The 18,561-nt window shown below is 40.4% G+C and overlaps 1 protein-coding gene across 2 annotated transcripts in view; it reads left to right on the plus strand.

Annotated features, from left to right (window-relative positions):
- Nucleotides 1–18,561, plus strand: part of siah1 (siah E3 ubiquitin protein ligase 1) — a 37,637-nt gene continuing 19,076 nt past the window's right edge. Inside the window, exons 1-2 of one of the 2 annotated variants that reach the window (XM_061774915.1) lie at nucleotides 1–116; nucleotides 17,318–17,375. In XM_061774915.1, the coding sequence (XP_061630899.1) occupies nucleotides 17,366–17,375 (10 nt within the window). In that variant the 5' untranslated portion in view covers nucleotides 1–116; nucleotides 17,318–17,365. Of the gene's footprint in view, nucleotides 191–17,317; nucleotides 17,376–18,561 lie in introns of both variants that reach the window. The other variant, XM_061774914.1, reaches the window with a different exon arrangement.

Consider the following 18,561-nt stretch of genomic DNA (forward strand, 5'->3'; position numbering starts at 1 on the left):
GCTTGTGAGGGGCGCGCTCCCGAGGCAAACTTCAACAACTGTGCGCGCGCCCGAGCGGCTGCTGCTACTATTTAGCGCCTGGCGTCTTGCCTTTGCTGCTCCACGACCAGACTGCGGTGAGTCGCTGTCGACCCCCTCGCCGCCTGTTCGTCGTTTTATCCGCTGTGAAATCCAGGATATTTCGTCCGAGGTAAGCTCCCTTGTGCTGTTGATGGCGGAAAAAGGGGATGTTTTGGGAGTGTGAACGAGTGTGTGCGCTGTGGTCAAAACAACAGCGGTGTTAGCGGACTTTAGCTTCCCTTCTATTAGCAAAGGGGGGGGGGGGGGGGTGAAGCTAACATAAGCTAGCCTTGTTTGCGAGCTTCACTTGTCAAATTAGCCTTTAATTGTGGTGTTCAAATGCACGTTACCCGTTACTTCTTGGAAATGGAGATGTTTTCGTTTGTTTGGGAGGGTACTAGGCTTGCTAAGCTCACAAATAGTCGATTTCGTGAGATGACAGGCTAAGTAAGGCTGCTGCTGCTGCTGCTCTCCGTCACGACGAGGCCTTGTGTGGCTGTAACACTAGATAGCTACGAATATCCCGAAAAGCACACATCGTTTGGACTTGGCTTAGTTTGAATCAACCTAAATGCATGTTTTAGCTTGTCTGGGTTAGTTACGAGTTACTTCTGTGAGCGAGATGGGGGGGGGAGCAATAAACACCGATTATTTGGTTGTGGTTGTGGTTGCCGTGAGTGACCTGGCTCCGAAGTGGAGGCTTATAAAGTCAGCATTAAGCATAAACTGTAATTGAAACATCTCCGTGCTGGAACATTGTCTGGTCTCGTCATTTTAATCGACTACTGTGAGCAGAAGTGGTCGTAACATGCGGACCTGGATATGTGTAATGATGAACATTAAGCACGGGAGGTATATTCTCGGCTGAATTTGGTCATTTAGCGTCTATGCTTGTGGAGATTAATGCTTCTGTGTAAGAGAATCTTTATTTTATTCAATGCCTCAGCAATAATAGGAGCAACAAACAGTTGTCCATGCTTAAGATGGACGACATTGTCATGCTTTTTTGTATGTTACTGAAATTAGCTGGGCTAACAATTATTACATGATTGCTTTTATGTAATTTAGAAAAGACGTAGCAGCAAAGAGGTGGCATCAGACTGCCACACTACTCTCCCTCTTCATTTGGCTCACGGATAACTGTTCGTGATCAGCTGAGTAGGCTGTTGCCATAACAACACTCAGTGAGTCAAGCATCAACAGTGGTGCTTTAACACTGCTTGAAGGGGTTTGTGTGTGTGTGTGTGTGTGTTCCCCGTCATGAGACACAAAAAAAATTGCAGCAGCAATGATTCGTCTTGCTGTTCGTATTCTTGCAGTGGCAATATACCTGCTTAGATTAGTTGTGTGTCACTTGTGCAATGTCTTTTAAGGCAACACAGGGTTGTTAGTAATGTAGCCAAATTTTGTTGTTTGCAAATAATAAAACTGAAGTGAAATTAAAACTAGTATATGTTCTCTTATACTTGTTGAATTACTGTTTTGTTTTTTAAGCAGCCAACAGTGATGGATATGATTTAGTGATGCACCAAATTTTCACTCACTGAAAATTTCAATCCGAAAATGGCCCAGTAGTGCATTTTCTGTTTCAGACCGAAAGACTTCTGTCACCAAAATAAAACTGCCGAAATATAATGTGTTATGACGCAAGCCAAAACCACAGCCAGTACGCGGCTGTTTAGACTACATTGTAAAAACCAAAACAACACACATTGCCCAACCTCCCTGGTTTCCGCTATTTGGATACTACAGGGGAATGCTTGTTGCACGCTATTTTGTGTCGCTACAGCTAATGCGGCTAAATACAATCCCGAGCTACAGAGGTGAAAGTTGGCTTCGTGTCCAGTGCCAACACGGCATCAGTCACTAATCATCAAGCAGAGTCTGTCTGTAATGGTGGCCCGGGGACACTTTGCCGCTGTGTCGGGCCACCACCGACATATGGACACTGGCTGGCTCGGGCCAATACAAATTAAAAAGTAACTGAAAAATGCTGAAAATGGCCCAAAACTGCCTTTTCGGTGTCTTTCTGAAATTCTTTTATCAATGTAACATCCCGTCGAGGACAGGATGTGATTACGTAAGGAGAATCTGCGACCAGCGTCGCCTGACTGGATAAACGGGCATGCATTTGGGTTAGCCTCAAGACAATAGCCAAAGCTAACGCCGCTAGCCACATGCAGTAGCTCGTATTTTGCAGCCTGAAGAATGTTAATCTGCCCTCCCTGTGTGTGCTTTAAGCTGTTTATTGACACCCCAAGGTGGAATTTACTGTAAAACTAAGCACACAACAAAAAATGATTACCCCATATCTTATACGTAAATAAAGACACACCGTTTTAGAAATCGCCAGATTAATGCTAACAGTCAATGTAAAATGCTATAGATGACCTAGCTTGACTTGACATTTGGTCATGGGAAGGATTTACCTTCAAATAACGAATATTCACACACAAACGCCGTACTAACACACACAGGCAGGAAATATAACAAAGCTCACGGGCATATATTCTTTTAAATCTGTGAAAATACAAGTTAATTACAATGTTACCCACATGACCGGAATCTATTTGTGGTGGTGGGTACCCGCAAGCGTTGGTGGGAGGAGGGGTTCTCTTTTTGTGCATCATTCATGACCCCCCCCCCCCCCCCCCCAAAAGAAAAGTCTGATCTGGGTTTTAATGGAACACTGTACTTTTCTTTTAATTTAAGCTTAGAGTAAAATACATTTAACAACAATAATTTAATGTTCAGTAAAAAAAAACCAAGAAATTCAATAAAAAATGACATTCACTAACTCAAATTTAATTGTAATATCAAATGCCAAATAAAATAAATTTCAATAGTATGATCCATTACCTAAATAAGAAATAAGATAATAAGGTAATAAATCAAAAGAAGTAAAAAGTGTTACTTTTTCTTGCAGAGTTTGCACTGTTCACTAGATTATTGTATTTTACATGGCTTCCTAAAAATATATTGCAAAGCCTTTTCAAAATGTAAGTCCACAGGATCATGTTCATTAACAGATATTTTGAAGGAAGCAGCCAGGTGTTCTCCTTGTAAACACTTGCGGAGGTCTGTTTTCACCTAAGGATTAATTGAAAATGTAACTGTTAAAACTGCACCAATAAAAACAGGTTTGTTTGTTTGTTGTTTTTTGTGTTTTAATCATTAAAATGATGCTCTTACCCTATTCATTTTTGAAAAGTGAGTGAGAAAGATGCTTACTCCTTGCGGTGCTCTGTTAATATGCTGGCGGTTCCAAGTAGTCTTTCCTGTAAACTTTGGCTCCAAACTCAACAAGCCTTTCTTAGCTGTACACTTGTGTATTCTGCACAATTGACAAAACATCTGTAAAAATGTAGCAATAAAAAAAACGATAAGGAAACGGATGGCTGGAACATGGTTATTACTAACTGAAGATATAATGCAGCTACTAAATTTACAGTGCTGTGTCACATACAGCCGTGACTTAAACGGAGGCATTTTGAGCCACTCTGGGTCCCCAGGTCTCACCTGTTGCTTCTGAACTAGTAGACTCGACAGTATTTTGGCTTGTGTCCTCAGGATGATGCTTTTTCATGATTTGCTTGAAATAATTTTCAATATTCATCTGTGTGAATGATGCGTCATTCGTGTGAAGTAATAAGCAGAACCGCTCCATGCAATACGAACATAGCACGAGTGTTACTGGTTACTGTGAGTGTGACTGGTTGGTTGTTTATATGTGCCCTGCGATTGGCTAGCGACCAGTTCAGGGTGTACCCCGTCTCTCGCCCAAAGATAGCTGGGATAGATCCAGCGCACCCGCGACTAGGGTTGGGCATCGTTTCAATGCAAGCGATTCCGGTTCCGATTGTGCTTCCTCATTTCGATTCAGGTTCCAAACGATTCTCAATACCGGTTCTTTTCGGGGGCTGGATCAAAAACATTTGCATGGTTTAAATAAAGGGTGTTCAAATTATGAACATCCGCATCTTAGCAGCCTGCTGCATAAACTAAAATGAACATTTTATTCTGCGTTATAACCAGTATCAATATCAAACCTATGAACTAAAAGGCAATGTGTGTGGAACTAACCCAATTTACTTAATATTCATTATTGTTTCAGCTAAAAGTTAAATACAGCGTTGTTAAAATAGTTATTTGTGACTGTTTTATCAAGTCAAATGGTTTATGTGCAAGTTTTAACTTGAATTCCCGTTTTAAGCATGTAGCCTTTTATAGTGAAGGGTTCACACCAGAACTCAGCATTTTGGCATGAAAAGTAACTTCACACGACAGTGGTGAATTTTGACAACGAAAGTAATGGAACCAAACACAATAAAACGTTGATTCCTTTTCACCGATGAGACAGAAGGTTAGTGTTTGTGATACTGTGAGACGTTTTTGTGAATTTTGTCCCAATTCATTGTGATGTAAAGTTGCGAGTTTGACCTTTGATGTTTTAGCGCAATGCTAAGCATGTAAGGCAGCTGTTTCTACTTTTTTCCAGTATAGTAAAGTAATTTATTTTTGTCTGTCATCAGCGCTTACGTTGGTTTGAAGACTAAAATAAACACTTAAATCCATTAGTGCAAAAGTGGAACCCACCGTTAACCTTGTTAGCTGCCTCAATGTTGGCATAGATGTATTTTATTGTTTCACTCACCCAATTGACTCGACTGAAGTTCCGCGTGGTGTAGACTGAGGCTTGGAACGGGGGGGTGTCAGACTTCTTACACATTGTGAAAGCCTCCTTTGCACAATATAATCTTAATCCAAATGTTGCATTGGGGTGACTAGTCATTTATTTTAACATAGTTAACACTTTTGTTCACGGCTGCCGTTGGGCACCAGCTTCTTGCGTGTTCTTCATTGGGTTTCGCCGCTTCTGTGTTGGTTTTTGCCATTTTCTCATTCGGGGTTGCCAGACTGTAGGTATCGAAACTGGGAACCGATTTTTTTTAAATTTGAACGATCCCGGGAGAACCGGAATGTTAGTCCTCATTCCAATTGATTCTTGATGCCTAACCCTAATTGTGAAGGATGAATTATAGCGCTGACAGAAACAATGCGGTAGGGAGGAAACTTCTCGGAGATCGAAATCGACATGCTTATTGGCGAGGTGGAGTTGAGGAAGGGTGTGTTGTTTGGTGGCTTTGGAAGCGCCACGACAAATAAAATAACACAGCGAGTGACAGGAGGTCACTGTTGTAGTTAGGGCCAGGAAATCGGCTAAGTTGACCCCAAAATTGATTGACGCAAAAATGTCTGCCTCAAAGCAATAAAAGTTATGATTAAAAGCATATTTGCGCTGCCAGGAATCAATTTGCACCGCCCGGTAACATGTTTGGTTATTGTCCATGTTTACGCACGGGCATTTGTTGCAGGCGCTACGTCATGACCTCCCAAACATGGCCGCCACAGAGACATGGCAGTCAAACTGCAACAGCGCTGGCGTACCTAGTCTTTATATCTATGGTTCGGCGCTTGGGAGCGCTGCTGGAACACACTGCTGTAGTTGGAGGATTTCCAGGTTTTGAAATAACTTTAAGCCAAAAAGGATGAAAACGAAGTGGTTGCAATTGCTGCAAACGTGGAGGTGGCCTAATGCCTGCATCAGACTAAAAGACAAATTTGGTCGAACCCGATTGCACTATGTTAGACTAGTGCAATCTGGTGACATTGGGGAAGCTGTGGCCCAGTAGGTAGAGCAGGTCGTCCAGTGACTGAAGGGTAACTGGTTCGAATCCCGTGTATGACTGTCCGGATATCGAAGTGTCCTTGGGCAAGACACTGAACCCTAATTTGCTCCCAGTGGGCCTGGCAGCGCCTTGCATGGCAACTGTTGCCCATTGGTGTATGAATGTGAGTGGGTGAATATGAGGCTTTGTAAAGCGCTTTGGGCACTGTGATGATATAGATAAAGCGCTATATAAGTGCAGTCCATTTACCATTTAAAATCTTGCTGGTCAGACAGTGGCCACGCAACACAACATGTATTGCCATACCACCGCATCCAGTCTTTTACGATCACTGGGTTTTATCTTGTCAAATCAAGCACTGTCGGGGTGGCGGAACCAGAGAACGTGTGACCGGTCAACGCGACAGGATACACTCGTTACCGTGGCGACGACAACAACAATGCACCGCTTCAATGTATTGTGTCGGGGGGGGAGAGAACAAAATGAGGAAAAACGTGTGGTGGTCATCACCGGTGCTCGGGAGAGGATGTTTATTCAAGGATTGCTTGAGCTATGTTCATGTACTTTCAACATGATATGGCTCGCAAGCAGGCAACAAAACTATAATTAACCTAGCAAGCAAGTGGTAGCACTAACAGTTGTATGTAAACATGCCAGCGTTCTGTCGAATCGTGCTCTAAAGCTTCAGTAAACATTGGTTTGTGCGCGTGAATAATTGTTGACGACAGCGACCAAGTATGTAGACAACGGCAGGCACGGGTGGCGATGCGCCAGTCACAATACGTAATCCTATTGGTTGAAGTCAAGCTGCGCTGTCGTTGTAGTAATGTCACCCTACATGGATGATATAAAAAAAATCTAACATGCTAGACTTTTAATTTTGGTGTCGTAGGGCCAAATCGTTGGTCGTGGATTATGTCACACTACAAGAAATTTTGTTGTTCCCGACAAAATATGTCGGGCCCGACCGATCTAGGAAATCGGCTGCGATGGCTAATCGAGAGGGGAAATAAAAAAACGACCAGTGTAATTTTGCATCAGCTCCATCTCAATCGATGAATCAATGAATCTACTTTATTTATCCCCTGTGGCAATTTTAAAGTTATGAGGCGTATCATTATTTAAAAAGGACAGCCTAAACAACAACAAAGGCATACACAAAATCGAATCCATAATTTACATTTGATATTATGTTAAACTGGAAATGTGGCAATTCTCTACCTCATGCGTTTCCTTGTCTCCAAATTGTGCGTGCGGATGGGTTAGTGTCCCAGTTCGGATTTATTTATTTATTTAATTATTTTTGATGGGTCACATAATTTGCACAGGAACTTGCATACACATCTTTCAGGCGATTTCTTTGAGTATGCAGTGTTAAGTGGGTGTCCAGGGCTGTAATTTGGAGCACGTTGTAAAAAAAATAAAACACTCCATGCATGCGCAAAAAAATAAAAAATACTCCAAGCATGCGCAACAAACTGCTCAGTCTCCCAAATGAAGCAGGTATACACTGACCACCCACAACATTGTAAACCCATTTCTACTGCACTGTACGTTCTGTGTTTGCCATGGGTGTACTTGACCCTTCTCTCTTCAGTTTGGTGAACACTAGTTGAGTTTCTTATTTTTTTTCCATTACAAAAGAGAACGGCCTCAATTGTGGCGGAAAACTGCTCTTGCGTCAGTAAGGGCATTAGTGGGAGACGCACTAACAAGCAACACCCAAGGAGCGGATTGGGTTCTTTTTCCATAATCTATCTCAACTGTATGTTCTCAACTAAAAGACACACTATAACCGTCAGGTCGAATAAAATGCTACCTCAGTTCCAGTCACTGCAGGTGACTTTACACTGCACAGAACACTATTACCTTGGTGTTCTGATAGATTTCGACCTGACTTTCAACAGTCAAATCAATTATTAAAACTGCCTTCTACCATCTGAAGAACATATCCAGAGTGAAGGCTTGCATGTCTCAAGCAGACCAGGAGAAGCTCATCGATGCTTTTATCTCAAGTAGACTTGACTATTGTAATGGGCTTCTGACTGGGCTCCCCAAAAAGAGCACTAACGTCTTTAAAATGGCTTTAGAATAGATTTTAAAGTTCTGCTACTGGTCTATAAATCACTAAATGGTTTAGGTCCTGAATACATGAACGAAATGCTAATGGAATATAAACCCAGTAGGGCTCTGAGATAGACAGACTCAGGTCAAATAGTGGAGCACAGAGTCCAAAGCAAACATGGTGAAGCAGCATTTAGCTATTATGCTGCACACAAATGGAATAACATGCTAACAGAAGTGACATAAGCCCTAAGTGTGAATGTTTTTAAGTCCAGGTTAAACTTTTTTTCTCCTGCTCTTTAGAGCATTTCCACTTTTAAATGACATTTCTTGCACTGTACGTTGTTTTAATTATAATTTTTTTCTCTTTGTTTTAAATGTTTATAAGCAGTTTTTTTCTTTGTTTTTAAATACTTTTAATCATGTAAAGTACATTGAGTTACCTTGTGTACGAAATGCACTATATAAATACATTTGCTTTGCTTATTACTTTAAACCTTGAATAATCTTGAACCAAAACACAATGACATAACTAGTGTCATGTGTTGCTAGAAAGCAGTGCAAATGTGATTTTAAAATTAAAACAAAAAGAAAAGTTTGCAAACTATTCAAAGCGTATATCCATGCCAAAGCATTCCAGGCAGGTTTTTCGTGCATAACAGTGACTTAAAGCTGTAGTGGGAAGCCTCACCACAGTTGTCAGTCGTCCATCACATACATAGTGAGCAAAGGAAAGTGTAGTTCATGTGTGGGGAGGGGAAAACCCTGATCATGGTTCACAACTAGCGGGTGAAACCAAATATGCAGGCCTGCTAAGTGATCCATCGTGATTACAATATGGTGAGAAATGTTTTCTGTTTAAAACTTTAGCCCGCTGGCAGCAATCTTACAGCCACTTTATAATTGACATCATGTAAATGTGTTTGTATCAGTATTGAATGAATGATCATGTGCATGTGCAGCTGCTGCTTGTGTGCTTGGTACTCAGATGTCCTCACAGAGCCTATTTTGTGACATCTTCTGCCCTATGGATGGGGGGCTTTGTTCTCATTCTTCCCCATTCATCCATTTATTTTTTCTTTGCTCATGGCTGAAAGTGTCTTAATGAAATGTGATTATTGCTGCTTGACAAATGCTTTGGTTTGATGATGCGCGCATGAGTTGTCAGCTGCGACGTGTATATAAAATGATGCTGATTAAACTAGTTGGTGACAAATTTCTGCAGACGAGAGCCCTGCATGGAAGCCACACAGGGCGCAATGCAGCGACTGAATGAACAGGGTTTGGCAAAAAGTACCAGCAATTGTCACATTGCCTAATAAGTAGTATATTTTTTTTTTAAATAAAAGTGTACATGCACCTTTTTCAATACAGTGCTGTCACTTTAGTGGCGTAACGATGAGGCAGGGTCCGAAATTAATACTCGCCATGCGCCAAATGCGACTAAAATGGCGAGTGGATCTCAGAGCGCTACCTGCCACGTTGTGAGTGAATGTTTGTACCAACGCACACAAACATACACGCACCAGTCATAGTGCAGCGGTGTGTTAGGGATACACCTAACAAACTTTTGCGAAGTTGCAAAGTTTGCAAACTTTTCGTTAGGGATACACCTAACACACAACTAATTTCAAATTCAGAAAATGGCCAATAAAAACAGAAAAATACTTTACTTAATATTTTCCTGGAGGATGCATTTGGGACAAGCGTTTGAAGTTGGTAATAGTGAAAATTTAAGTGAAACAGACAATGATTTTAGTCAATTCTTTTCCAAAATGAAAGTGCTTAAAGAGTAGGATGCTATTCATGTGGCGCATCAGGTGCAGGTGGAGATGGGCCTGGCTCAAGTTGGAGGTCAAAACAAACAAATTAAATTTGTACATCAACATGTACTGGAGCGGTGTAAATGTTTTTCTGCGTGAACAAAATTTATTTTGCCTTATTGTACTCTTCAGAGTCTTCCAGATTGCTTAATTTGTAAAAACAAAAAAAATAATAATTATCTGCGGGGGGCCGGGGGATCCCCCATACACCCCTACAATGTTGTATTTTGGATCCAATTTTTCATGCCTTTTAGTGTTTGCATGTCTGTGACTGAGGAGTGTTGTTGCCTGATCGAACAACCCTCCAACTAGGCCCGTCACGATAACAAATTTTCTATATATTTTCCCCAAAACTATCACGATAAGCGATTAGTTTTTTAATGCCTCTGAAATCATGGAAAATAAGGCCTGCGTGTATAATTTTTAATTGTTTTATTTTTTGCTTTTAAATCATTATTGTTGTAATTATTATAATTTCATTTCTTGTTTCGCTATTAAATTGTTTTTCTTTACTCTGTGATATGGATCCCCTGAGTCTGAAATAAAGAATAAAGAGCTGCAAGACCAGCATGGTTTATTTCAATTATAATCGGTTGAGAAGCCCAAACAGAATGAAAATGCTCCATATAAACACCTCAATCAGAATAAACAGACCGAATCCGAATGGAATATCATTCAGTTTCACAGCGGTGGAATATTCCTTTTGCCAAACCGATCAGAAGTAAATTTTCGCCATCTATACTGTCATTCAGAATAGTCGGGAAAAGCTCTGTCTGCGCATGCTTCGTCTTGACGTGAATGGGTGGTGACATAGTTTACGCACGATGCAAATATTGCGGCTCCCAACGGAGCTCGTATGCGATGATCTTGTTTTTAACTACCTATAACTAGGGTTGGGCATCGAGAACCGATGATTGGAACCGGGACTAACGTTCCGGTTTTCACGGAATCGTTAAAATAAAAAATGTCACTTCCGAGTTTCGATGCCTACAGTCTGCCGACCCCAAAGAAGAAAGTGGCAAAAACCAACAAAGAATACGTTTCTGCCAACATTGAGAGGCAGCTAACAAGGTAAACGGTTGGTTGCACTTTTGCACTGATGGTTTTTAGCGTTTATTTTGGTCTTCAAACCAATGTGAGAGCTGATGACAGAATAATAATTAAAAAAAGCTTAATTAACCTTGAGCTAAAACTTCACCAAAGGTCAAACTAGCAACTTTACATACCAATTAATTGGTTCAAAAGTCACAAAAACGTATCACAAACACAAACCTTGTTCCTCATCGGTGGGTAGGTAGTGTAATCAATGTTTTATAGCATTTGGCTCCATTCATTACTCTTTTTCTTGGCTTTTAGGTTTACTTTGGTTTTCAAAATTCACCGGTGTCGTGTGAAGTTATTTTTCACACCAAAATTCTGAGTTCCGGTGCGTACCTTTCAAAATAAAAGCCTACAAGCTTAAAAAAGGAAATCAAGTTTAAACTTGCACATATAAAACATTTGACGTGATAAAACAGTCGCAAATCACTATTTTAACGATGCTATATTTGACATTTAGCTGAAACATTAATTAATGAATATTAAGTCAATTGGGTTAGATCCACACACATTGCATTGATGTCTGTATTTGTATCGAGTGGACCTATGTTGTTTTTCCATTTTTGGGACAAATTGAATGTGCTGGCGGAGGAATTTTTTTGTAACGAGGAGTTTCTGTCTGTCTGTCTAGCTAGCTAGCTAATCTTTTTAAACTGGGCAGTAACGACACAGTGCCATAAAGTGTCATGGTGTTTTGGTGTGCGTTTGTGTCCTCCTTAGTATAGTTTACTTCCATGTTGTCACTGTCCAATGTTGTTGGTGTAGTTGTTTACCTTACCTGCAGTCGTGCCGTAAAGTGTCATGGTGTTTTGGTAGCCATTTTGTGTTCTTCTTAGTATAGTTTACTTCCATGTTGTTGCTGTCCAATGTTGTTGGTGGAGTTGTTTACCTTACCTGCATTTTGGACGACTGCCCATGTGGATTGTTTAATTTGTTCAGTGAATGTAACCACCGTGACATTGAATATGTGTCACCAGAAGTGTACATGTCAATAGACTAAATAAAGGCACCAAATTCAAATTGAATACTAACACCTGCAGTACTATAAATCCAGGCTTGTCAGCGCACACGGAACTGAAGTAAACATAAGAAAGCAAAATCTATGGCAGTGAAGGATCATGGGAATTGAAAAGTGGTAAAATTTAAGCTATTTAAATCATTTGCATTGCATTCCACTGTTACTTTAAACCACCAGCTTTTTGTTTTTAAGGGCTTTGGCTTGCAACTATTTTGAACGTGTTCAATAGACTTTCCACCAATCTGATCGGCTTGATCAGCCGATAATTGGCATTTTATGCTGATCGGCTTTTATGTCATAAATTTGCCGATTTGATCGGCTCCTCAAGACATTTACTCTGTCGCCATTGTGTGCAGTATATTTGAATCCAAAAGCTAGTTTATTTTTAGCCTTGTCGTGTGTCTTTTGACGTACTAATGTAAATATCTGACAGCCCAGAAAGTTATTTTTTTTTAAAACATGTCGGCGGTGTGGGACAGACAACAGGTCTGAGACAACACGTAATACCAGCGGTCAGACTACAAGACACATTTGGTCTTTCACAGTAGCACTATGTCAGAGTACTGCAATAAAATCTTCGCATCCCGTCTTTTACGATCACTGGGCTTTATCTTGTCAACTCAAACGCGACATGATACACTCGTTACCATGGCGACAACATCGCGATGTGGATATTATAAGAACAAAATGGGGGAAAACGTGTGGTGGTGGTCACCGGTGCTCGGGAGATTACGTTCATTTAAGGATTGCTTGAGGTTTGTTGAGATGTTCACGTACTTTTAATACGATACAGCTCGCAAGCAGGCAACAAAACCTTATGTAGCCTAGCAAGCTAGTGCTAGCACTATCGGTTGTGCGTAAACATGCCAGCGTTGTCGAATCATGCTCTATAAAGTTTTGGTGTGTGTGTGTGAAGTAATTTAATAACAATTAAGTAATTTAATTACAATAAAGTAATTAATTGCAGTAAGTTAGCACCCATTATTTCTGTCATGATGTAATGTTGGTTTGACCTGACTGATTAGAATACATGACCTGACTAGAGCAGTGAGTTCCAACCTTTATTGAGCAAAGGCACATATTTTACAATTGGAAAATCTCACGGGCAAACCAACAAACAAAAATGTCACAAAAAGTAGATGCACAGTAATTACTGTGTGTACTTCCTGCCATCTAATAGAAGAGCATTTATGTGTGCTGTCTGTCACTATACCTCACTGGCATGAATAAAGGAACAAAGATATAGTTTCTTTTTTGGGCAGTTAAGTAAAATTTTATAATTTCCCATGGCGCACCTGCAGATGACATTACACACTGTGCCACGGCACACTGGTGTGGAATCATTGGACTAAATAATACTTTTGAAGATACCCTGTATAAAGTACACAAGTGTATACAGTAAATGAACAAGTCATTTACATAGACACATTGCTCCATCTTGTGATCAGACCGGTGATCGGTTATCGTTTTTTAAACTCGCTGTTTTTTTTAAAATCCTGATCGTGTAAAGCCTAGTGTTCAATATTGGTGAAATGTCCCAATCTGGCTTTTAAGTACTCCACCAGCAGCTCCTTTAATGTACACTGTTTTGAACCAGGCATCAGCTATTGTAGGTTTTAATTTTAATGCAATTATGCACACATTTGGGCAGGAATTAGTTAGGATGATGTTTGCAATGAGCAGTACACCGTGAATAGAAAATGAGGTATGGTGTCAGTGAGGGCAGCTGGTGGTGGAGCCTGCAGACAGACGAGGCTGAAATCTGAGCACTGCATATCCAGTTTGGTGGAGGGAATGGCGGGTGGGGGTGGCAGAGGGAAAGAGTGAGCGAGAATGTCCACGGTGGCAACAGAATTAACAGTTGTGCCGCTGAAAATGGAGCTACTGACATGAGTAGGTGCATAAAGAAAAGCGAACCAAGTGGAGATGGAGTTATTAGTTTGGCTAGCGTTTAGATGGGGAAGGTGGTAGGGAGTGTGTGCGTGTGTGTGCGCGCACGCATACTATGCTAGTGCTGACACTGGCTCAGTTCCACACCCTGCAGTGACACCTACTGCACTCCAGGAACGGGAACAAGTCAGACAGTTTGGGAATTTCCCTCTTCTTTCTCTTACCAACTACAACACCCCCCCCCCCCCCCCCCCCCCCCCCACCCCCTCTGGAACACCACGTGATGTGATCTCTGTTTTCCAATCCTTCTACATAACTGCACTGTTTTACTTTGGGATTGTGTTTTTCCTTTGGATGAAGAATATAGCCCTCTGAGATTGCAATGTAACTGCTATTACCCTTTGACACATGGTTGCTAAAAAACATGGTTTGAAAACAACCCTCAGTGGTTTGTCATTACTGTATATTATTATTACTGTATATTTGTGACATTGGTCGGTTTGACCATGTTAACAGACTTATTAGCTTCAGACTTCATTTGCAGAATGATTTGTAGCAGGAATCAGTCTGTGGTATTCGCTTATTTTTCTGCAGTGCATGGCATAAATACTTATTTGGTGTTCTTTTCTTGTCCTGTGTTTATGCTTAGACAGGATGATGGATACGGGGCTCGACACTAACTTTTGCACTAGTAGCACTGGTGCGACCAACTTTTCTTTGTCGATCGCACCAGCACATGATTTGATCATGGCATGCGATAGTTTCGATTGACAGTAACTCCAGATATATTTGCAGTAACAGACAAAACGGGTCCATTAAATAAAAACAAAAACAAAAAACAAATGCTTTACTTTTATTTGTTTGACTCAGAGTGCCCGTTGTTTAGGGTGTACCCTGCCTCTCGCCGAAGATAGCTGGGATAGTCCAGCACGCCTGCGACCCTAGTGAGGAAAATCGATACAGAAATGGATGGATGGATCTTTGTAATTAGCGGTAAAGTCCCCCCCCCCCCAAAAAAAACACACACACACTCGTAATATTGAGTCGATCATACATGACGTCACTCGGCGTAACAACTTTGGTTTTATACCCGTGACAAATGTAGCAGCATGGATATTGTGTGTAAAAAGAAAAGCTGTGGGTGACTTCTGGCGGGTGGAGTTTACCGGTTTACCAGACTTTACAAGGTAGCCACAGGCTTGCTTGCTTGCCAGCAGTCCAGATGAGTTGACAGCTCGTACTTGTCATTTAAAAGGAATATCGTAATTTATCGTGTATAATGCACATTTTTTTCCCCCAATGAAATTTTCAAAAATCAATAGTGCATTATAGATAGCTAAAGAGGAAAATGAAAGAAACTTTTACATTTTATAAATGGATGCCGCCATCTAGATGTTGTGATTACGCTATACACTTTCATTCAAATATGCTACCGCCACCTAGAGTTTATGAGAAAGGTGTAACCTACACTTTCATTCCAATATGACAGGAGTACGTATGACTGCATATATGTACAGTTGTGCTCAGAAGTTTACATATCCTGGCAGAATTTTTTGAAATATTTTTATTCATTTTTTAAAAATGCGACTGATGACTGAACAACAAGCATCATTAATTTCTTCATGGTTGTGTTTTGTTTAATGATGATGCTTTTCTGAAATGCTTGCCAGTTTAATTTGAATCCTATTAAAATGTGTTTTGCCTGGCCCTTCATGTTTTTTTTATTTTTTATAAAGAATTGTACCTATCTTACAAATTCTGCCTGGGTAATCAATCATATGAGCAAAACTGTGTGCTTTCACATTTAAAATAAATAAATAAAAGTAGGGCAGTGAATTTCAAAATAAGAGCAAGTAAATAAAAAATAAAGTATTACAAGTTCAAAATAAAGTGCTTTACCAGAATAATTCTTCGAAAAAACTGACAAAATACAGATAATACTTCATGCTTTGATCATATGGGTCGAAGCAAAGTCATGCATTGTAAAAATGCATTTTATATTGGTTGAAGAGTTTTCCAGAATTTTGAGGTCAACTTTGGGGGTGCGTATTATACATGGTTGCGCATTATACACTAGAAATTGCGGTAAGTAGCGGGCCAGGGTCAATAAAAATCGAGTAACTCTGCTAAATCAACTTCAACAATAGGACGTGAATTCCACCCGGAACCATGTTTTTATTAAAAAAAATTAAAACATTGTTTGTTCCATTTTGATACGAGACTATTTACCTTTATAGTAAGTAATAATAGTATGGTGTTTTGCATATTGTTCAGAATACAAATGGTCTCAAAATGGCCCAAAACATTTTCTCATCTTCTGGATTGTCCAAGAAAGGAAAGAAACATCTAGTCGATATAGCGTACCAGGGCTCGGATTGCGACCCTTTTTTTAAAGTGCATGTGAGTGAAAGTTTGTGGTCGGTCTTTTGGAGTGAATGTTTTAATCCTCCCTTAACACAGTCTCACTATATAAGACATGGTGGTTGAAAGTCTTTTTTATTTTTATTTTTTCCCCCCACCCCCTCCTCCCGTCCTTCTCCTCCACCTGCATGCTCTTCTTTCTGATGAAAGGACACCACCTCGTTATTATGAACCGCCAACGGGTGCACCCGTGCCCTTTGGTGCATTTAGCCCCCCATCACGGTGAGAGCGAGCCTTGCGTGGCAGAGCGGTTCCCTGCGTCGTCGGGCAAGAAGGTGCCGCTGAAAAGGGCGCATATAGTACTGATGATACCCACTCAGATTCATAATGACATGACCGAGCTGTCCACCCCACTTTGGTAATCAGCCCCTCTTCTTGAAGTCAGATCTCCAACTCTGCAAGGGAGATGACTCTTACAAGCATGACATGGAACTTGTGCTATCTGCTTCTCATGTAAAGCACTACCTGTATAGTTATGTTTTGTTGTACATTTGTAAGGCTGAGAAGCGCTGGGAGCACACAATACTGGACTTAAATGTCGTGAGCTTTATAAATTCCGACTATGTGGAAATTGTATACACCGTCATGAGTCATTAATCTCACTACACGCACTGTAAAACATGGTGTTTGCTCAACTTAAAACGAAGTAAGAATTTGCACACTGTACTCAGATATTTGTAACTTTATCTCTACTTTGCTAGATAAGTCTTATACCATGTACTCGACACTAGGTGAATTGAAATATAGGTACCTTCAAAATATCTGCGGAAATAATTACATCTTTTTCTAACTTTGAGCCAACACCAAATCTTTTAGTGTGCGGTCAGTGGCTAAGGTCCTTAAAGCATGTATCCAGCGGTGTTGTATTGTTTAGAAAAAAATAAAACGAAAGTAGTATTTTTTTTCCCCCATACATTGTTTTTATGCTTTATGCACGATAGGGAATTTTTTTTTACTTATGTAAATGTGTCGTAGTTTAAGCTACAGTTCATACGCAAATGTTAAAATAAAACATTTTGCAATTGGCATGAGGTTTTGGTGGGTGATTAGCATTCCAGACAAGTTTCATCATGTATGACTAGTATTGATTTGGTAGGCATTTTGTTCACATCGGGTGAAATTTTCATGTCAATAGCACCTTTGGAAATATATTTAGTGATTAAAAATGGTGACGTGTTAAATACTTATTTCAGCCGCTGTATATCCAATTGTTTTTCAGTTATCAACCTAATTCTGTGTTTTGTTTTTTCCAGAGGTCCCCACATTTCATAGAAGACGCAAAAGCCTTATTTGGAAATCTTATGGACGAAGGTGAGTGCCCCCCCCCCCCAAATGTAATTTTAAGCCATATCCTTCTCATAAATTAACTTTTGAAGCGAACCTTTGTTTCTAAATGCATTGGCTTTGACTCTCAACTTGTTTGCTTTAGAAGTGGATGATTTCTAATGGTCAGTTACTTGAGCACAGTTACTAATCGCTAGTTGAGTCTCGTTTAGCACTGCAAAATGAATCAACCCAGAATAGCAGATTTATTCGGGTTTTGTGGTGTGGTTGTTTGGGTGGTGTGGGTTGATTGTGACATGAAAATAAAAGCTATAGTATATGACAGGAAGACGTTTGATTTTTAGGAAGCATGATGGGAAATTCTTTATTCATTAATTATATCAGGAACTTTGCGTATCTCAATGACAGGGGTGTCCAAAGTTTTTTTAATGAGGGCCAAATACAGAAAAATTAACAATGGGCCGGGCCACACACTTAAGGTGAAATATTGACACATGAGTACTGTGTGTATTTGCAACTCTCCTATAATGTGAAGAACATTGTACTCAGTGGGAGCAGTGATCCTTTGGATTTAAGGATGGCTGACATGTCAGGAGAAAGTTTGGTGGCTGAGACACGAAGGACTTCACAGAGATCAGTCATTCTGGTTCTCAGTCTGTTTTTGTTCTGATTTAACAGAGAAAATGTTTCTTCACATTCTCATCGCATGCTATCAAGTAAAAATCAAAAGCACTAGCTTTGTCTCTCAGCTGAATTTTCAAGTTAGCTGACCAGTCTTCGATTCTCCATGCCACTGTATTTCGGGATAAACTCACTTTGAAATCCTGTACTTTTTCCGGGCACGTTTTCTATGACTTTGATGAGGCATTGCTTAATGAAATCACCGTCTGTAAACAGTGTTCCATGTTAGGCAATAAGTTCAGCGACTTCATAGCTTGCTGTTGCGGCGTTTTCCTGTATCTTGTTAGCACTGGGGGAAAAAAACTGTTGAGCTTGCAGGCTAGCTGCCATTTGCTTGATTTTCTGTGTTCATTCGGCGCCTGTGTACAATGTGTAGTTCTCATGTTTGGTCTCATAGTGCCTACGGACATTATACTCTTTCATCACAGCAACAGCTTCATTGCCAATCAAACACACACTTTCCATTGATATCTTTGAAGAAGTAGTCATTTTCCCAGTGTTTGAAATCTTCTCCACTCACTTTCTATTTTGC

This window comes from Phyllopteryx taeniolatus, chromosome 5, assembly GCF_024500385.1.
Source record: "Phyllopteryx taeniolatus isolate TA_2022b chromosome 5, UOR_Ptae_1.2, whole genome shotgun sequence".
Classification (NCBI taxonomy): Eukaryota; Metazoa; Chordata; class Actinopteri; order Syngnathiformes; family Syngnathidae; genus Phyllopteryx; species Phyllopteryx taeniolatus.